The 20555-nt window shown below is 40.4% G+C and overlaps 1 protein-coding gene across 1 annotated transcript in view; it reads left to right on the forward strand.

Annotated features, from left to right (window-relative positions):
• TANGO6 (transport and golgi organization 6 homolog) overlaps positions 1–20555 on the forward strand; it is a 177469-nt gene that overhangs the window by 97656 nt on the left and 59258 nt on the right. Inside the window, exon 15 of the mRNA XM_030863529.3 lies at positions 5814–5954. Coding sequence (XP_030719389.1) covers positions 5814–5954 — 141 coding nt within the window. The remainder of the gene's footprint in view (positions 1–5813; positions 5955–20555) is intronic.

Genomic DNA, 20555 nt, shown 5'->3' on the forward strand with positions numbered 1-20555 from the left:
ATTTATCCTCTAGTCACTCCATTTCCCTCCCTAGAAACAACCAGTATCATTGGTTACTTGTGTATCCTTCCAGAACTACTTATGAATGTATAAATGTGTGTATGTATTTCCCCTTTGTACACAAATTGTTGAATTCTATACACATTGTTTTGTACCTTGCATTTCACTTAACAATAGATATTAGTATTTATTCCATAAGAGTTCTTTAGAAGCTTCTTCTTTTTTTTTATGGATGTCTTTCTTTGTCTGACTTATTTCACTTAGCATAATTCTCTCATGATCCACCCATGTTGTTGAAAATGTTAAGATTTCTTTCTTTTTCATGGCTGAATAGTATTCCATTGTGTGTGTGTGTGTGTGTGTGTGTGTGTGTGTGTGTGTACACCATGTCTTCTTTGTCCATTCATTCATTGATAGACTTTTAGATTGTTTTCGTATCTTGGCTGTTGTAAACAATGCTGTAATGAACATAGGAGTGCATGTATCTTTTTGAGTTTGTGTTTTTGTTTTCTTTGGATAAATGCCTGGTAGTGGAATTGCTAGGTCATATGGTAGTTTTATTTTTAATTTTTTCAGGAACCTCCATACTGTTTTCCACAGTAGCCATACCAATTTACAGTCCTACTGACCGTACACGAGAGTCTCCTTTTCTCCACATCCTCTCCAACACTTGTTATATCTTGTCTTTTTGATAATAGCCTTCTAACAGGTGTGAGGTGGTATCTCATTGTGGTTTTGATTTATATTTCCTTGATGATTAGTGATGTTGAACATCTTTTCATGTGCCTCTTGGCCATCTGTATGTCTTCTTTAGGAAAAATGCCTATTCAGATCATCTGCCCATTTTTTAATCGGATTTTTTTTTCTTTTGAGTTGTACAACTCTTACAGTTTTTTAATAACAAGTTTTTGAGATATAATGCATATACCATACAATTCACCCATGTAAAATATACAATTCAGTGTTTTTTATTATATTCACAGAGTGTGTAACCATCACCATAATTAATTTTAGAATGTTTTACCCTCCGTAAAGAAACTCCATATCGTTAGCAGTCAGTCCCTATTCCCCCCCACCGACTCCCACAGCCCTAAGCAACCACTGAACCTACTTTCTGTGTGTAAATTTGCCTATTTTGGACATTTTCATATAAATGGAATCATTCAATATGTGGGGAGTTGTGTTTCTTAACAGTTTTCTGCAGAAATACCTGAGAAATTCAAGTGAGTAGGTGGTTTCCAAGTTGATGTGGGTATTTTGGAAGGTAGGTTGTTGTCTGCCCAGGGGAATAAATCTGGTTGGTTTTAAAGTGGGGATGACGTAGCAGATTCCTGGGATAGAGCCAGTCAGCAAAGACATTTAGGATTAGACTGTCTTTCCTACAATGCAAGAGCACTGTGTAAAGTGAGACCTAAACTATGGTGACTGCCCAAGGTCTGCAGAATCACTGAGCAGCATGCTGAGGGATCATCTTGAAGTCAATACTGGATCAGAATACGTTTCTGGCTTTGTAATGAAAGTCTTTTGGGGAAAAAACCCAGTTATTTTACAAAGTTGACTGTCTCTATTTTGTCGCATAAAGTACTTTCAATAATATTTTTTCAGTTGGTTAATTTGCCTTATCCTGTGCTTTGCCCCAAAACACAGATCAGAACGCTTTCATGAACTCCTGCCAGATTTGGTTCACCTTTGCTTTCTCTGTATCTTATCTGTTACACCACATCTTGAAATGCATAGTCATTTTCCTGTGATCAGAGCAGGAGCAGGTATCTCTCACACAATCATTTGGTCCTTATTGCCAAAGGGATTGACGTGTCATGTTTCCTTAAAGCTAGTGCTGACCCAGAAATTACCCTGTTTTCATATTACAAAGGAGGGGCCAAGGGGCATATGAAGGTTATGGTCAGGCTTCCTCAGTTGTCAAAATTCAAAAAACTTTTCAAAGAAGAAACAAAACAGCCACACAAAATCTCATCCCTTTAAATTGTTATATAGTCTTAACCATCATATGTGATTCTCTTCACTGCTCCATCTAAGAGTGAGGAAGGAACCATTGTCCCCTAGGGATTCATAAAGTCATAGGTGGCAACTGTATCCTGAGAAGGTAAACTCAGTCAGAGAGCCATTTGGCAGCAGTCTGTGGAGCAGGCCAGCAGGAAGATAAACAATTGCTAACCTGGGACTGTGGGAAGCAAGGAAATTGTACTTTGCTATTGGCAACCTTTTTATGTAAGATTGGGAGAATTAATGCTCCCTGGTGGAACTAAAAGTTTGGCATTATAGGAAAAGTTTTTTTAAAAATCTGAATTTGTTTCTTTAACCTGAAGAAGGATATATTAGGATTCCTTTGGTTGAAAAAAAATCAAACTGGCATAAGCATGAAAGGATATTTATTGGCTTATGTATCCAAGGGTTCTAGTGAGTAAATGTATAATTGGATCCCGGGGCTCAAAGCACGACACAGTTCTCTCCTTTTCTCCTTTCCTCTCTTGGCTTGACCCTCCTCTGTGTTTGCACCATTTTGGGGTTGACTTTCTCCACATGATGGCCACTGGCAGCTCCAGGTTAATCACTTCTACAGGCAAAAACAAGAAGACAAAACAAAACAATCCCCCCTCCCTCCCCCCCCCCACAGACTCCAGGAGTTCATCTTTCCTGGTAGTTCCAAAATTGGCTCCAGGATTGAGTCTCTTCCCCCATTCCTGAACCAAACATTGTGGTGGTGATGGCATGGAATATCCTAAGGCAGCCTTGACATGAGTTTGTTAACACGTGAGGAGAGAGAAAGTGGGTAGTTAGCCCCACTCAAACTACATAGACTGAGAGTAGGGAAGGGATATTTCCCAAAGGAACAGCAGGTGTTGTTACCAGAAGAGAGAGTAGATGCTGTGTGCAACCAAAATGCCTGTCTGCTACAGAGAGGAAATCAAGAGCTCATTTGGTTTTGAAGTATACAGCAGGATATTCTCATAGAAGTAAATAACTTCTCTGCTAAAGATTAGTGAGATAAAAATAGGCATAAGTGACAGTAGAAGGAACTTTAGTAGTACATGTTTTTCAGAAAAGCTCGATATAGATCAAAGTTTTATAGAGCAAATCCCATTTTACGACTGAGTTCCATTATGAAGTCACAACTATATTCCTAAAAGAAAACAAATCCACTGAATTTCGAGTTAGGAACTTCTGATGAAGAAGTAGTTATGACTGCTACAGATCTGTAATACATACCAGGCCTTGTGATACATCAGTGATAAAACATGTGCCAGCGTTGCAGTTACCAACTATCAATTCACTTTTCCTTTGGGTTCTTTTAGAATGTGGAAGCTGTTTCCTTCATTTATCCTTTTCTTAGCTGCAGACATTTTTCCTATGCTAGGAGGTCTCTAACTCCACCTTGGACCTCCAAAAACTTACCCCTCGTTTTGCGTAATAGAGCTACCTACAAATGCATTGTCACATTTTGCCAACAGGGAAGCTGTCTAATTCAGGTTCTGCCACAGCCTGAAACTCCCTAAAGAGCAGAGCTTCTGTTTATGTAAAACTGGAGGCCACATAAAGGAACACAGGGCTTCCCTGGTGGCGCAGTGGTTGAGAATCTGCCTGCTAATGCAGGGGACACGGGTTCGAGCCCTGGTCTGGGGATCCCACATGCCGCGGAGCAACTAGGCCCGTGAGCCACAATTTCTGAGCCTGCGTGTCTGGAGCCTGTGCTCCGCAACTAAAGAGGCCGTGATAGTGAGAGGCCCGCGCACTGCGATGAAGAGTGGCCCCCACTTGCCACAACTAGAGAAAGCCTTCGCACAGAAACGAAGACGCAACACAGCAGAAGTAAATAAATTAATTAATAAACTCCTACCCCCAACACCAAAAAAAAAAGGAAGACAAATGTGGCTTAAGACCCACATGCAGAGACTTCCCAGGCTTTTCAGGCAATGAAAAGGTATAGGGGTGAGGAGGGCAGACAAGACGATGGACAAGCAGGTGTAGCCCTCAGCAGTTGCATCGCCTTGGTGTATATCTATTTATAAGAGAATGGAACCCCAACCTATAACATAGAAAACAGTATATAGACTTTGCCTGCAAGATTGTCAAATTAAATGGAAGAATGGTAAACTCAGATAAAAAATAATTATAGATTTGTCAAGCATTTATATTACTCCTTCCCCATCTTCTCTTTCTTAATTCCTGAAATTTATATCAAGACTGTATCTTTGAACCCTTTTATTCATTCATTCGTTTGACAAATAGTTATTGAGCACTTGTTATGTGCTGGCACTCTTCTAGGCATTGAGGCTACAGTGGGGAACAAAACAAAATCCTTGACTTTGTAGAGCTCACATTCTGGGGACAGCAGTCAATAAATAAGTATATATCATTTCAGGTACTGTTAAGTGCTAAGAAGAACAATGAAGCAGGGTGAGAAGGATAAAGAGTGGTAGAAGAAGGAGGCTGTAATTTCATATACGATGAATGTGGTATTTGAACAGAGACATGATGGGCTTTTAGGAGCAAGCCATGGGCTACCTGGAGGAGGAGCAGCCTAGGCAGAGGGAGAAGTAAGGCGAAGATGCTGGGTCCAGAGCAGCGTGGTCTACAGCTAGGAGTTCCAGCCTCAGTTGCTGGAGGACAGTGAGGAAGGGAGAGCATGGTAAGAGATGAGGTCAGAGGCAGAGCGAAGGCAGCTGGGGGATGGGGGCTGCTCATATTAAGGGAAGAAGGGAAACCAGTGACGGTTTGGGCAGAAGAATGATGAGGTCTGATTCATTTTGACCAGATAGTTCCAGCTGCAGTGCAGGAATAGGGTAGAAGCACGGAGACCAATTAGGAGATTTTTGAAAAAAATCAGGCCAGAAATGATGGACCAGAGTGGTTGAGGTAGAGGTGGTGAGAAGCATTCTCACCCTGGGTGTAGTTTGAGACCTGAGTTTCCTTCCTTCATTTGTTTTTTCCTTTTTCCTCACTATTCTTTAGAGTATAGTACCTAACCCCTCCCCCCAAGTAATGGAATTTGTATTTATATAGTTTTGAGACTAGGGGCTTTATTTCTGGTCCTGTCTTAGTCGTGTCTCGCCTCCTCTGTCAGCCCCTGTAAAGGTTACTCGATACGGGGTTGGGCTCAGATAATGATAACACTGCTGCAGATTCTACATCTAGGAGTTCTGGCGTGATGGGAGAGGGGATCAGCAAGTACTAGGAAGGGAGACTCAAGAGCAGGATCTTCCTAATTCTGATCAGGGAACTCAGCTGGAAGCACAGTCTACTACTAATCATGCCCAGAATTTGCATTCCTTATTTCCTTACAGAAATTGTTCTCATCACTGACAGTTTTACAGAGAAAACTCATACTGGGGTAGAGAACTGCAGCAAAGACAGGAAGCACTGCTGTGCTTCAGACTGATGTGTGGGCAGCGACGATACTTGTCACAGAACCTTAGTGTCTCAGACTTGGAAGACTCCCTCGAGGACATTTGATCTGGTCTTCTCCCACTGCTGTGTAAATCCCTGCCATGATATGTAATCATGTAGCCTCTGCTTCCAGAGTCTAGAATCCATAGATCGTAGAATGTCAGTGCTGAAAGTGATCTTAGAGATCATATAGGCCTGAGACTAGAAGAATCCAGGAGTGTGAACTCTGAGACCCATGCTCTTTCCACTCACAATGTTGTCACTCCAAATACAGGGCAGCCCTTGCTGGTAGAATGACAGAGGTGGGTTTAGATGTCTCTGTTTTCATCCCATCACAGGCTGTCTGGGCTTATTTTCTTTTCAGTGCTTAACAGTAATGAATCCTTTCTTTTTATTTTCAACCCTAGGGGTTGCCCTTCTCTCAGATGTGTACCCTGAGAAAATCTTGCCTGGCCTGTTGGCACAGTATGATGGCGGTAAAGGCAAGCACACACTGGAGACCAGAATGAAAGTCGGGGAAATCCTGATGCGGATTGTCAGGGCATTAGGTGAGTTTTCTTGTTCCAGCATCTGGAATGGGGTCAGGGAGCAGTATGGCTGTGGAACCAAAGTCTGTGCACCTGGAGGCTGTTATTGCTAGCAAGGTGAGGACAATTTGGGGGCTGAGGTGAGTTACTTCCTGTTCAAGGATTTAGCAGATGTCCAACGCGTACCAAGAGATTGGCAGCAATAGTGCCCATGCTTCTACAACTGCTTAGTCTCCTCCGCTGAGCTATGTTGGGGCCCTGATTTTCCTCAGAGCTGGAATGAGAAGTTTCCCACTTGCTGAGTAGCAGCAACCATGAAAAGAAGGGGAATGTCAGACAGGGAAAGAAGAGTGCTAACTCTGGTTGAATGACTTCTGTGTGCCAGGTCCTCTACGTGTATATAATCTCATCTAATTTTCCCAAGAAATTCTGTAAAGAGACTGTTGTTGGGCCCATTTTATAGATGGGGAAACTGTAGCACAGGGACCTTCAGAAATTTGTTCAAGACTCATTCAGCTGGTAAGTACTAGTGCTAAGAATTGAACCTACCAACTCGAAGGAAGTTGCTCAAAACCACACAAGCTGAGAGTTGTAAGGCCGTGGGCTCTAGAGTCACACTGCTTGGGATCAAATCCCAAGCTAATGCTTATCAGCTTTGTGATCATGGGAATGTTTCTCAACCTCTTGGTGCCTCAGTGTCCTTATATATAAAAAGAGGATATTAATAGCACTTACCTCATATGGCTATTGTAAGGATTAAATTTTACTCTTGGGGCTTCCCTGGTGGTGCAGTGGTTGAGAGTCCGCCTGCCGATGCAGGGGACACAGGTTCGTGCCCCGGTCTGGGAAGATCCCGCATGCCGCGGAGCGGCTGGGCCCGTGAGCCATGGCCGCTGAGCCTGCGCGTCCAGAGCCTGTGCTCCGCAACAGGAGAGGCCACAGCAGTGAGAGGCCCGCGTACTGCAAAAAAAATAATAATTTTACTCTTTACCCACTAGGGAAAGGTTCTGAAAAACAAGCTAGCTTTGGGATTCCCTGGCGGTCCAGTGGTTAGGACTCTGCGCTTCCAATGCAGGGGGCGTGGGTTCGATTCCTGGTCGGCAACTAAGATCCCGCATGCTGCATGGCATGACCAAAAAAACCCAAAAAACAGCAAACTAGCGTTTGCCTCTTGTATCAAGAATTTACATCGAGTTCTTCCTTCACCAGCATTTTTAAGGATTTCCAAAGATTCCACATAGCCATGCATCATTTCCACGGACGTAGCCCTTAATTTTCCTAATTTCTGGGTGGCCCTCTGGCTAAAGAAGACAGAACCTAGATCTCCCACCACTTAAATTCTTTTATTGCTGAAAGGAAAATCTCATGAGAGTAAAATTAAAAGTGTTTTTTTCTGCCCTTTGAAGAAGGGCGAACTTTCTGTATTTGCCTTAGTCTTAAATATGGGTCTGAAACATACCAGACAAGTGCACCATTATGAGAAATGATTGTCTCACAATAGGTGTGAGTGTTAAGTTTAACGTATTACAGGATCAAATGCACCTCTGACTTCCATTTGTGTGTATCATTGTGATCATCAATCTGAGAAGGATGTGTCTGATGCATCAACAAAACATGCCTGTTCTCTGTAACTTCTGGTAGACCGCTATCATTGGCGTGATAAACGCTGAAAAGGCACATTTCTCCATCTCCACGGGCCAGTCCAAATCATTTCCTGTGGTGAGATTGAAGGTGGGGATGAAGGACTAGGTTGAGTGGGAGAGAGGGCTTGCTTCTCCTTACATAGTCCTATAATTAGCCCAATTTCCAAAACTGCCTTCTGGCATTTCAAAGCATATTCCATCAGTTCTCAAAGTTCTAATCTTCCTGTAGCCTACTCTAACAAGTATCCAGCTGTAAACATTGCCTTAGCTTTAACTGCTATTTTCTAATTCACCTTACCAACTTGTCCAGGTGCATAGATGAGATGGCTGACTGAAATCCTTTAAGTGAAATTAAAGCCCATTTTTACAACATAGCCCATGTCCTCAGTTTACTATTGGTGTGGAAATCCTTGTGACAGCCACTTTATAAGACTTCTTTAATAAGTACCCTAGTTTCAGTGGTCCAGGCCTTGTGCTCTTCTTTGCAGTAGGGGGAGTTCCATGGGAACACAGGCCCATAGGTAGGAGCCAGGTGCAGTACTACCGCTTCCTCTTGGCTTCAGTTCCCTAACCACACCTACTTTTCATCCTGCCACTAGACAATGGTGGAAAATCAGCAGGAGCTTTTTTTTTCTTTTCATTAAAAAAAAAAGATTGAAGTATCATATACATATAGAAAAGTATATAAAGTACACTAATTTTAATAGTGTAGTTTTATGGTTCTCTACATATCTGCCATCACCCAGATCAGTACAGAGAAACTTCTAATAACCCATAAAGTTTCCTTTTTTCCCTTCCTAAGCTATACCTGCCCCAGAGGTAAGCACTATTCTGAATTTTTATCAGCATCAATTTATTTTGATTGTCCTTGAACCTCATTTTTTTAAAACAATTATTTATTTATTATTTTTGGCTGCGTTGGGTCTTCGTTGCTGGCAGAGAGTGGGGGCTACTCTTAATTGCGGTGCGCAGGCTTCTCATTGCGGTGGCTTTTCTTGTTGCGGAGCACGGGCTCTAGGTGCATGGGCTCCAGTAGTCATGGCACGTGGGCTCTAGAGCGCAGGCTTAGTAGTTGTGGCTTACAGGCTTAGTTGCTCCGCGGCATGTGTGATCTTCCCGGACCAGGGCTTGAACCCGTGTCCCTTGCATTGGCAGGCAGATTCTTAACCACTGCGCCACCAGGGAAGTCTGAACCTCATTTTAATGGAATTGAATCCCCATGTTTCCAGTAAATTGATAGATACGGACACGTGGGTAAGTTTGGGTCAAATTTTAGGGGGCAAGAATATTTCATAGGCTGTGCTGTGTATTGTATTTCCTGTTGTCTCACATTACAAGACGTATGATGTCTGGTGTCTCATTTTAGTGATGTGAAGATTGATCAGTGGTGTTTCTAGTAGGATACATCCATAATAAACCTCCCCATCAACCTTCCTCCTATTGGTTTTAAGTAACCACTGGTGATTGTTGCCTAGATTGTTGCTGTTATTTCATAGAGGTTACACTTTTTTACACATAAGGAAACAGATACAGAGACGGGTACTAACTTGCCTAATGTTACATAGCTAATTAATGATGAATCCAAAATTTCAATCCAGACAATCTGACTCCAGACCCAGTCTCTTACCCAATACACAATACTGTATCCTGAAAATTTTCCCATGTCATTAAGCATCTTTTTCCTGTCATTAACACACATTTTCCACATCCTCTATAATTTTTAATGATTGCATGAGACTATATCATTTGAATGTATCATAATTTTTTTCAACTGACCAGCTTAAAGGTTGTTCTAATTTTTCACTATTATGAATTACGTTAAGATGAATATTCTTGTAGCTAAATCTTTGTGCAGATCCACGATAATTTCCTAGGAAAAATTTCTAAAAGTAGAATTTCTTAAAAGCATGTGCATATTTTAAAACATATTTATTGCTAAATTATCTTCCCAAGAGATTGTGCCAGTTTATATTTTAATGTTTGAGAATATTTGTACCCTCATCAGCACCATATATGCTATGTGTTATTTTTATCAAGCAGATATATAAAGAAATGTTATTGTGTTTTTATTTTCATTTATTCAATTGACAGCGTTAAATATTTTTCATATTTTTATTAGCTAAATTTTTGTGTGTGTGGAGGGTGTATGTGTGTGTGTGTGAATTGCCTGTTCCTATCCTTTCTTCATTTTTCCATTGGGGTGTTGATTTTGTTATTTAATTTGTAAAAGCTTTATATATTTACAGATCTTGAACCACTAACATTTATGTTGTAAATATTTTCTTTGGTTTTTTTACATTTTAGTTTTGTTCATATTTTCTGTTTCCTTTGTTTTGAAATGTAGAAGGTTTTTATTTTGAGTTTTTTTTTGAGTAGGCACTGAATGGCCGGTTCTGTGCCTGGGGCTGGAAATAGGAGCACGAAAAAGCCACTGTCTCTTCCTTCAAGGAGCTTATAGTTTAATCAGAGCCGTCAACTCATACACAGATCTTCTAAGGTGACCTGCTAATTTAGGGAGAGGCCTGTGTAGGGTATTATGGGAGCTCAGAGGAAACGGTCTTGTCTGTCTTTTTCTCTTTGGGACCCTGCAGTTGAATGTGGCAAAGTGCTTTGGGGCTACATCAGTTCCTCATCGTTATCAAGAACAGCAGGTCAGTTTTTGAAAAATGGCTTTGTATGTTAGCTTTCAGAGATTTTCAACTCACAGCATAGCCTGAAGGTGAAAAGGTGGATTGGATGTGTGAATAATTGGATACTAGTCTGGGAGTTCAGCATTCATAGATTTCAGCAGCAGTGAACAACAGTCAAGGATTAGAGTTCACATACTTTGCAAGGAGAATTTTTCAGCAAAATTCAGAGAATTAAATGAAATGCTTCTTGCCAAGTTTGCCTAGGTTAGCATCAGTATAGTTCAATTCAATAAATACTTATATTAATATAAATTGGAAATACTAATCTGGCCAAACTTGGAAGTTGGAGCCCAGACCGAATAATTTTTTTTCTTCTCTTCCTCCTTCTGTTTTTCTTCCTCATGTCAATTTTTCTGAGAGATATAACTTTAAAATCTATTCTTATACCTTTCCCTTCCTAATTGTATCAATAATACGTGATAATTTTGGGCAATTTGGAAAATATTAAGTGTAAAGAAAATAATCACTAATAGTCTCACCATTCAGAAGTAACCATTCTTTGTTTACATTTTGATGTTTCCTTCTAGTTTCTTTTTCTTTCTCAGACTTGTAATTACATTGTACGTATCCTGCTTTTTAAAAAATTTAACATTATAAGCACTTTTCCATGTCATTAAATATTTCTTGAAAATATAAGATTTATTGGTTGTTATTAATTAATAACCTGAATTTATCATAATTTTATTTAATTATCTTCTAGAAAGATATTGTTTAATTAGGTGGTTCCAGTTCCTTACTTTATGAGGAACTTTATGAGGATTATAAGAAGTATGCTATTGATTATTCTTATACGTAGATCCTTTGGTGAATCTTTGATTCTTTCCTTAGGATAGGTTCTTAGAAAGGAATTACTAGGTCACAGTATGTGCCTGCTTTTAAGGCTCTTGATATTTAGTGCTAAGTTGCCTTCCAGAAAGGGATCCTCTTGTCAGCAGTGAATGAGACTGCTAATGTCTCACAGAGAAAAATTATTCCATGGCTTCAGACCTATCCTCTAACCCTGACCAGCTATCTCTAAAATGTGTACCTTTGCTCCCAGAATGAATGGAGGAACCTGTCAGAGAATGTTGCAGCGGGGGGGCGTGTGGATGAAGGGAAGGAGGTCAGGGAAGGACTGATGGATGGATGCATGACTCAGTGTGAACCCATTGCTGCCCTAGAAGAACAACTTAGACCTGGTAGTGTCACCATGACATACAAAGCACAGCACTTATTTTTAGAGGCAGAACGTAGTCTTGTAGTCAGCAAGCTCAGACAAGTTCTAGTTTACTCTAGGTCAGAAACTTCTAAAACTGAGAGCAGAAATAGAAAGCCATATTCACATTGCTTCATCTTAAGAGTACCTTCAGTGAACTCTGTAAGAAAGATCAGGAATTAATATTTGGAAAGAGGAATGAGGGAAGAGAACTAAATCTCAGGTCTGTTGGGAGTGTGCCACGGCAACTAGAATGACACTGGGAATGTGGGGACAAAGCAGCTTATACTTCTAGGTTAGGAGGTACCTTTTCTCAAATTCCTCTATGTGCCAGGAGAAGGGTAGGTCCTGGGCTTTAGGGTATATTTCTAACTCTTACAACCTGCAGAACACCCTTATTTAATGTGCTTTGTCAACTCTTTTCCATATCACCTGCTTAATTTTTATGTTTTAGTTCAGCATTCACTTTGCCACCTCAGAGTTCATCCAAGTGATGAGCAACCCGTGATCCCATCCAGCTCCAGGATGAAGCCCGTAATCTGATTTTAGAAAACCTGATGATACCTGCCCAGAGAGGGGCAAATTCAGCTCCAAATTCTGCTCTGACAAACACCTTCTTCTAGCCGGTTGTAGAAAACAAAGGAAAATGGAATAATTGGATTTGTCTAGCAGGCTACTGTGAGTTCCAGTTGGGTTGGCCTCAGAATTAAGATGAGGAGAGAAGCTTTTTTTTTTTTTTTTTTTGCGGTACGTGGGCCTCTCACTGTTGGGGCCTCTCCCGTTGCGGAGCACAGGCTCCGGACGTGCAGGCTCAGCAGCCATGGCTCACGGGCCCAGCTGCTCTGCGGCATGTGGGATCTTCCCGGACCGGGGCACGAACCCGTGTCCCCTGCATCGGCAGGCGGACTCTCAACCACTGCGCCACCAGGGAAGCCCAGAGGGGAGAAGCTTTTAAACAGCTGCATAATATTTTATAGTATAGATACACTACAGTTTACTTATTCAACTATTCCTCTATGGATGAAACTTCACTTTTTTTCGTATGACATGCAGTACTGCAATATAAATTCTCATATTTGTGTGCTAATGGAAATATATATTGTATGTGTATATATGCATATTTCATATATATGTACATATTAAAGAACTGGACCTTTATTTCTGTAAGATTGATATTTGCCAAAGTGGATTCACTCAAAGGCTGTTTATATTTTAAATTGTTTATATACTGACAGATTACTTCCTGAAATTGTGGGTAGGATAGGGCTTTTTGAACCCCCTGCTGTGTCTATTGTCAAATGGAGAAAAATATCTTTTGAAGATTGTGTTTTTCAAAGTGAATGGACTAAAAAAAGTCCTCTTTTGTGTTATTTTGTTGGTCTTGATGGCAATGGGAAAAAAAGTCTTGTTTAAAGTAATAAATTGCTGGGAATTCCCTGGTGGTCCAGTGGTTAGGGCTCCATGCTTTCACTGCTGGAGCCCAGGTTCAGTCCCTGGTTGGGGAACTAAGATCCTGTAAGCTATGTGGCAGCAGCCAAAAAAAAAAAAGTAATAAATTATTAATTCATTTTGCTATTAAGTAATGTATAAGACTGCTCAAGGAATGACAAATCGCCTTTAGAAGTATCTTACTCAACAAAATTTGTTTAAAGGTGCAGCATTATAATGAATCAACTTAAGGGCATTCTAATTAGGTAGTTTCCAGAAATATTTAAACTTTTAATTTGCTAATTTAAAAATTTTAGTGTAAGGGCTTTTTCTTTCATAACATATGTTTTGGTTCCCTTGTGTGTAGTAAAGGACCTCAGAACATAGTGGCTTAAAACAACCACCATTTATTTGTTCAGAATTCTGTAATATTGTTAATGCTTGTCAGGGACAGCTCATCTGCTCCACATGGTGTTGTCTGGGCTCAGCTGGTGGTTCTACTGCGTGCGGTGTAGGCTGGGCTCACCCAGGAGGTTGCATTCAGGTGGGATCTTGACTGGGGCACCCTAGTGCTCCTCCACATGGCTTCTGTCTGTCCCTGTGTGTGGATACTCATCATTCAGTAGTCTAAGTCAAACTTCTTTGCTGCATGGTGAATGGTTTCCCAGAGAACGAAAGCAGAAGCTGCCAGACCTATTAAGCGCTAAACCTAGAACTGGCTTAGTATGACTTCTGCCACATTCTACTGTCAAAGTAAGTCCCCAGATCAGCCCGGGTTCAAGGGGAAGGGAAGTAGCCTCTGACTCTTGATGAGAGAAACGGAGGTCAGGGATGGTGTGTTGGCAGCATACCTGCATACCAACTACTGCACGGTCAAAAGTAGTGCACGCTTATTGCCACAAGCCTAACAATACACGGGTATATAAAGAAAAATCCAGTCTCTCCCAAATATTAGTTATATTTAATATTCTTACTTCCCAAAGTAAACAATGATAGTAGTTTGGTATATATTCTTTCACACCTTTCCCTGTGTTCCTATAGGTATATGCAAACATATATGGGCTTTTTATATGGGCTTTTTTTCTTTTACAAAAACAGAACATTAGCATACTATTACTTTTACTCTTACTGTTATTACATACTGTTAGTCTGCAGTTTGCTTTCTTTGAAATCAACTTTACCGAGGTGTAATTTACATACAGTAAAATGCCCCCATTTTAAGTACACATTTCAATGAGGATTGATATAAACTCATGTAACCATCACTATAGTCAAAATATAGAACATTTTCATCACCTCAGGAAGTTCCTCTGTGCCCAGATCATCTCCCATTCCACACCCCAATCCTGCCCACCACTGATACGCTTTCTCTTATTATAGGTTAGATTTGTCTTTTCTAGAGCATCATATAAATGGAATCATAAAGTGTATACCCTTCATGTTTGAATTCTTTTGCTCAGCAAAAGTTTTTGAGATTCATCCATGTTGTGTATATTAATAGTTCAACACTTTTTATTGCTAAGTAGTAGTACTTTATATGACTATACCACAGTCGTTCATACATTTACCTGTTGATGGACATTCAGGTTGTTTCCAGTTGTGAACTATTATGAGTGTAGTTGCTGTGAATATTCTGGTACAAGTCTTAGTGTGAAGAGCTATCTGTCTATCTATATAGAGAGATATAGAGAGATATGTAGATATATATATAGATAGATATGTTTCTCTTGGGTAAGTACCTAGGAGTGGAATTGTTGGGTCATATGGTAGGTGTATAAGAAACTACCAAACAGTTTGGTAGTTTCTTATACACCTTCCAAAATAGTTGTACCATTTTACATTATGACTAGCAAGGTATGAGAGTTCCAGTTGCTCCATATCCTTGCCAACACTTGGTATCAATATTATTTTTTTAGTTTTTAGCCATTTTAATGAATCCATAATGGCATCTCATTGCGGTTTTAATTTGTATTTCCCTGATGACTAATTGTGTTCAGCTCATGTTTTTTCAAGTGCTTATTTTCTATTCCTGTATCTCTTTTGTGAAGTAACTGTTAAGATCTTTTTCCATTTCTTCATTGGATTATTTCTCTTTATTTCTCCAAGTCTTTATTGAGTTGTAAGAATTTTTATATGGAGTAGATACAAGTCCTTTGTCACATATATGTATTGCAAATAGTTTCTACCAGTCTTTTCATTTTACTTATTTATTTAGGCTCCACCAGGTCTTAGTTGGGGCACATGGGCTCCTCACTGTGGCATGCGGGCTTCTTAGTTGCGGCATGTAAACTCTTAGTTGCAGCACCAACCAGTCTCCTCTTAATGGTGTCTTTTGAGGAGCAGACATTACTTTTTCTGGTTAAAATAATATTTACTTATACTATTAAGTAAATATGCAAAAACATAAAATTAGTTATATATTTTAGCTCATTTACAGCTTTAGAAACATATACATTTAAAATTTTAGGGACTTCCCTGGTGGTCCAGTGACTAAGACTCCATGCTCCCAATGCAGGGGGCTCGGATTAGATCCCTGGTCAGGGAACTAGATCCCACATGCCGCAAATAAAGATCCCGCATGCCGCAACTAAAGCTCCCACATGCTGCAACGAAGATCCCGCATGCCACAGCTAAGACCCGGCACAGCCAAATAAATAAATCAATAAATATTTAAAAAATAAAATTTTAAAATTAAATGCCAATTTTTTTGCCAATTTAATGCCAAAAAAATCAAATTGATGACATTATTTTGATATAATAGATTATGTGTTGCTAAAATGAGATGAAATCATTGCCCACAATGTGTGTATGGTTCTGATGTTAAGGTAGAGAATTTTTTTTAGATCAGCATGCCCAAGTTATTATATGTTGTATGATGAATCCTTACTCCCATATTTTTCCTCTGTATAAACTATTACAAAACCCTTGGGTTCTGAAGTCAGGCTGCCTGCATTCAAATCCCAAAGCTGCCATTTCCTGAATCTTGAATATGTGACCATATGCAAGTTACTTAATATCTCTGTCCCTGTTTCCTCATTTGTAAAATGATCATCATAATAAGACCTAGTTCATAGAGCTCTTGTGAGGCTTACAGGAGTTAATAAATGTAAAGTGCCAGGTATATAGTAAATACTCAATTAATGCTATTTATTACCTTTTATTACCTCAAACTCTATGCAGTTACTCTTCAAGGACCAAAGCCTCAGCTCTGTAGGGACACCAGACAGTTTTGGGTAGAATTTCAACTGCCTCAAGAAAACAGGAACTGAACTCAAACCAGCCTTCTTACGTAAAGCCAGGGACCGGGTTTGTACTATCTCCCCCACCCCCTCCTACCCCCAACACACGTAAGGATGAAAACTCCAGTTACCTCTGGGAAGATGAAAGAAGGCACACCCACCACCAAACTCTGGTCCTGGCAACTAGGACTTATTTCTGTTATTTCTCAAGGCTGAAAGACCCTGAAGTAAAACTGCTTCTCAATTGGGTTACCTGCACCGTCAGTTTCTTCTTTCTACTGAATATATTTTAAACAAATAAACAAAACACCTTCTTAACCCCATACCCCCTTCAAACTATAGCCCTGTTTCTCTGGTCTCTTCCACAGTTAAACTCTTAGAAAAAGTTGTCTGAACTTGCTCGCTGCACTACCTCCTTTACCATTTTCTTCCCAAGTCACTCCGAGGGGACTTTTATCCCCAGCATTCCCTTATCAACCAAAATATTGAAAAAGCCAATGATCAATTCTTCATCCTCATACTACCTGACCACCCAGTAGCATTTGATGTGTTTGACCATTGCCTCCTTCTTGAAACTCCTTCCTCTCCAGGCCTCCCATGGAATAGACTTGCCTGATGGCTCTTACCTCATGGCTTTTCTTCCTCAGTCTTCTTCGCTGGCTCCTTCCCCACTACCAGATCTCCAAAGTTTGGAGTCCCCTAAGGCTCTGTCCTTAGTCCTCTCTCTTTACACGGTGCTACTCATTACCTGGTCAATCTAACTAGAAGTTTATCAATTGTATTAACATTTTTTTCAAAGAACTAGCTTTAGTTTAATTAATTTTCTTTATTGTTTTTTGGTTTTCCATTTCATTGGTTTTCCCTCCTATCTTTAATATTTCTTGCTGTAGTTATCTATCGCTACATGACAAATTACCTCAAAACTTATCGGATTAAAACAACAAACATTTATCTCATAGTTTTTGTAATTCAGGAGTTCAGTTATGCCTTAACTGGGTGCCAGTTATGCCTTAACTGGGTGCCTCTGACTCAAGGATTTTCACAAGGCCGAAATCAAGGTGTTGGCTGGGCTGCAGTCTTATCTGAAGAATCAACTGAGAATAGAGCAGTTCTCAAACTCACTCACATAGTTGTCAGGATTCAGTTGTTTTCAGGCTGTTGGACTGAAGGCCTCAGTTCCTTGCTGACTGTTGACCACAGCTTCCTTCAGCACTTTGCCACATGGGCCACTCCACAGGGCAACCCAACATGGCAGCTAGCTTCCACCAGAGTGAGCAATCAAGAGAGCAGGAGAGGGCAAGCGAGATGAAAGTCTTCGTCATTTGTACCTAATCTCAGAATTGACATCCCATTACTTTTGCCACATTCTGTTTTTTGCAAGCAAGTCACTAGGTTCAGCCCTAATTCAACAGGAGGGAATTACATAAGGTATGAATATCAGGACATGGGGATTGTAGGATGCCATTTTAGGGGTTGCCTACAACAACTTCCTCCTATAAACTTTTGGTTTAACTTGTTTATTTTTCTAGTTTCTCAAGGTGAAAGCTTAGATCACTGATTTTGGACCTTTCCTCTTTGCTAAAGGAAGCATTAAAAACAATAAATTATCCTATAAGAATTACTTTAGTGGCATTCCATAAATTTTGATGTGTTTTCATTTCAAAATATTTTCTAACTTTACTTGTGATTTCTTTTTCTACCATGGATTACTTAGAAATGTGGTGTTTTTTGTTTAAACTTCAAATATTTTCCTATCTTTTCATTCATTATATTTTCCTTTACCTCATTGAACATAGTTATAATAGCTGCTTTAAAATCCATCTCTGATAATTGAAATGTCTGTATCATTCAGTTTTGGCCTCTTTTGAGTATCTTTCTCCTTGAGAATGGGTTATATTTTTGTTTTACAAGTAATTTTGGATTATGTCCTGGACATTATTAAATTATGTTGGGAAGGCTATAGATTCTGTTATGGTACTCCAAACTGTTAAATTTTTGTTTTAACAGGCAATTAAATTAGACTCAAACTTCAAACTTTGTCTTACCTGCAGTGGGCCATAGCTCAAATCTCACTTCAGGTCTTTCAGCCTTAGCTACAAGCTGCTTTGAGTCTAGTCTTCACATACTGAATTTCAGCACATTTCCTTGAGGTCCAAGAGAGACAATGGGAGACTATATTCACCCACCTGAATCCTTATCTTCTTCATAATCTCTGTCCTGCTTGTTTACTGCTGTGGGAGTAAATAAAGTTACAAGAGAAGAAGTCATCATTCTCATCCTTTTTCAAATTCCGGCCAGGTTTCTATGGCCTGGCTTAGCTCAAGAAGCCAAGATCATAAAGAGCCATATGTGCTCTGTTAAGGGATTTCAATTATGTTGACTTAATTTTTTTTTAATTTTTTAATAAATTTATTTATTTGTTTGTTTGTTTATTTATTTTCGCTGTGTTGGGTCTTCGTTGCTGCACACAGGTTTTCTCTAGTTGAGGCGAGTGGGGGTTACTCTTCGTTGTGGTGCTCGGGCTTCTCATTGAGGTGGCTTCTCTTGTTGCAGAGCATGGCCTCTAGGCACGTGTGCTTCAGTAGTTGTGGCACGCAGGCTCAGTAGCTGTGGCTCGTGGGCCCTAGAGCGCAGGCTCAGTAGTTGTGGCACATGGGCTTAGTTGCTCTGTGGCATGTGGAATCCTCCCGGACCAGGGCTTGAACCTGTGTCCCCTGCATTGGCAGGCAGATTCTTAACCACTGCGCCACTAGGGAAGCCTTATGTTGACTTGAAATGGAAGTCACTGAGAGATTTTAAGGAGGGAAGAATTAATCATAATTACATTTTAGCAAAATCATTTTGGCTGCTCTGTGAAGGATGAGAGTGGGACAAGACTAGAAGCAGGTAGACTCATAGGATGTTGTTGGGCAATCTGGGAACGAGATGATGATGGATATTGAATGAGGATTTACATGTGCGAAAGAAGGCAAATGATGTCCCCAGATAGGAAAGAAAGCATGAGAACAAATGTGGGATGCCTGTGTTGCGAATGGAGGACTTGACCTGTCTCCCTATAGCAAGTTGTGTTGGGTGCCTTGGGTAGTCAGGCTAGATAGAGAAGGTGGGCAGACCACAGAGAGCCTTGAACACTGGGCAGAGTTAGGACTTGATGTGACGGGCGTTTGGGAATCACTATGGATTCTTAAGAAAGGAAGCCACGTGATGACAGATGTGTAGGTATGGTTGGCAGGGGCATGAAACATGAGTGAAGAAAGGAGAGGCTGGAGACAGAGAGATAGCTAGGAGGCTGTTTTGGCATTCCTAGGCATAAAGAGATGAAGACTTTGATTAGAGGGATGTCCATGAGGATGGTGAGAAAAAATAGACATTATAGACAATTCAGAAGAAGAAATGAGAGACTGTCACCTCTTAACATTTAGTGGAGATGGAGTTATAATCCACCTGGCAGTTCCACCAAGTGTAATCCACCCAGTTATTCTCATAGAAATGTTGAGAGGCTCAAATGAAATAATATACATAATATGAAATATTTGTGTCATTATAAATATAAATATTTGAGTGTCATTATAGAGATGTATTTACGACTATATTAATTCCTGTACTGGGGTTGCCAGGGACTAAAGTAGAGAGGTAGGACCACCTACAGTGGCAGCCATTAGGCAGGTAAATAGGAAATTGATGTATAGATTTAACCTTGGGACACATTTTACCTTTCTCTGTCAGAGGTATGCACCGTGACCCCCGGAGTCATAAATTCCTAAGTTTTGATCTTGACTCTAACACATTTAATAGTTATGAACAAGTTACATAGCCTCTCTGTTCCTTATCTGTAAAATGGGGATAATTATGGTAGCTTCCTGATAGGGTGGTTATGAAATTTAAAAGATAATATATGTAAAGTGTTCAGAACCAGCATCTTTCATGGTAAGGGGTGAATAAATGTTGGTTGCTATTATTTTCTTGTTGTCTTTTTTTTTTTTTTTTTTGCGGTACGCGGGCCTCTCACTGTTGTGGCCTCTCCCGCTGCAGAGCACAGGCTCCGGACGCGCAGGCTCAGCGGCCATGGCTCACGGGCCCAGCCGCTCTGCGGCACATGGGATCCTCCCGGACCGGGGCACAAACCCGTGTCCCCTGCATTGGCAGGCGGACTCTCAACCACTGCGCCACCAGGGAAGCCCACCACATCTTCTTTATCCATTCCTCTGTTAATGGACATTTAGGTTGTTTCCATATCTTGGCTGTTGTAAATAGTGCTGCTGTGAGCATCGGGGGGCATATATCTCTCTTTTTTTTTAATATTTATTTATTTGGTTGCACTGGGTCTTAGTTGAGGCAGGCGGGCTTCTTCGTTGCAGCTTGCTGGCTCCTTAGTTGCGGCACATGGGCTTCTTAGTTGTGGCATGCAGACTCTTAGTTGCAGCATG

This window comes from Globicephala melas, chromosome 19 (genome assembly GCF_963455315.2).
Source record: "Globicephala melas chromosome 19, mGloMel1.2, whole genome shotgun sequence".
NCBI lineage: Eukaryota > Metazoa > Chordata > Mammalia > Artiodactyla > Delphinidae > Globicephala > Globicephala melas.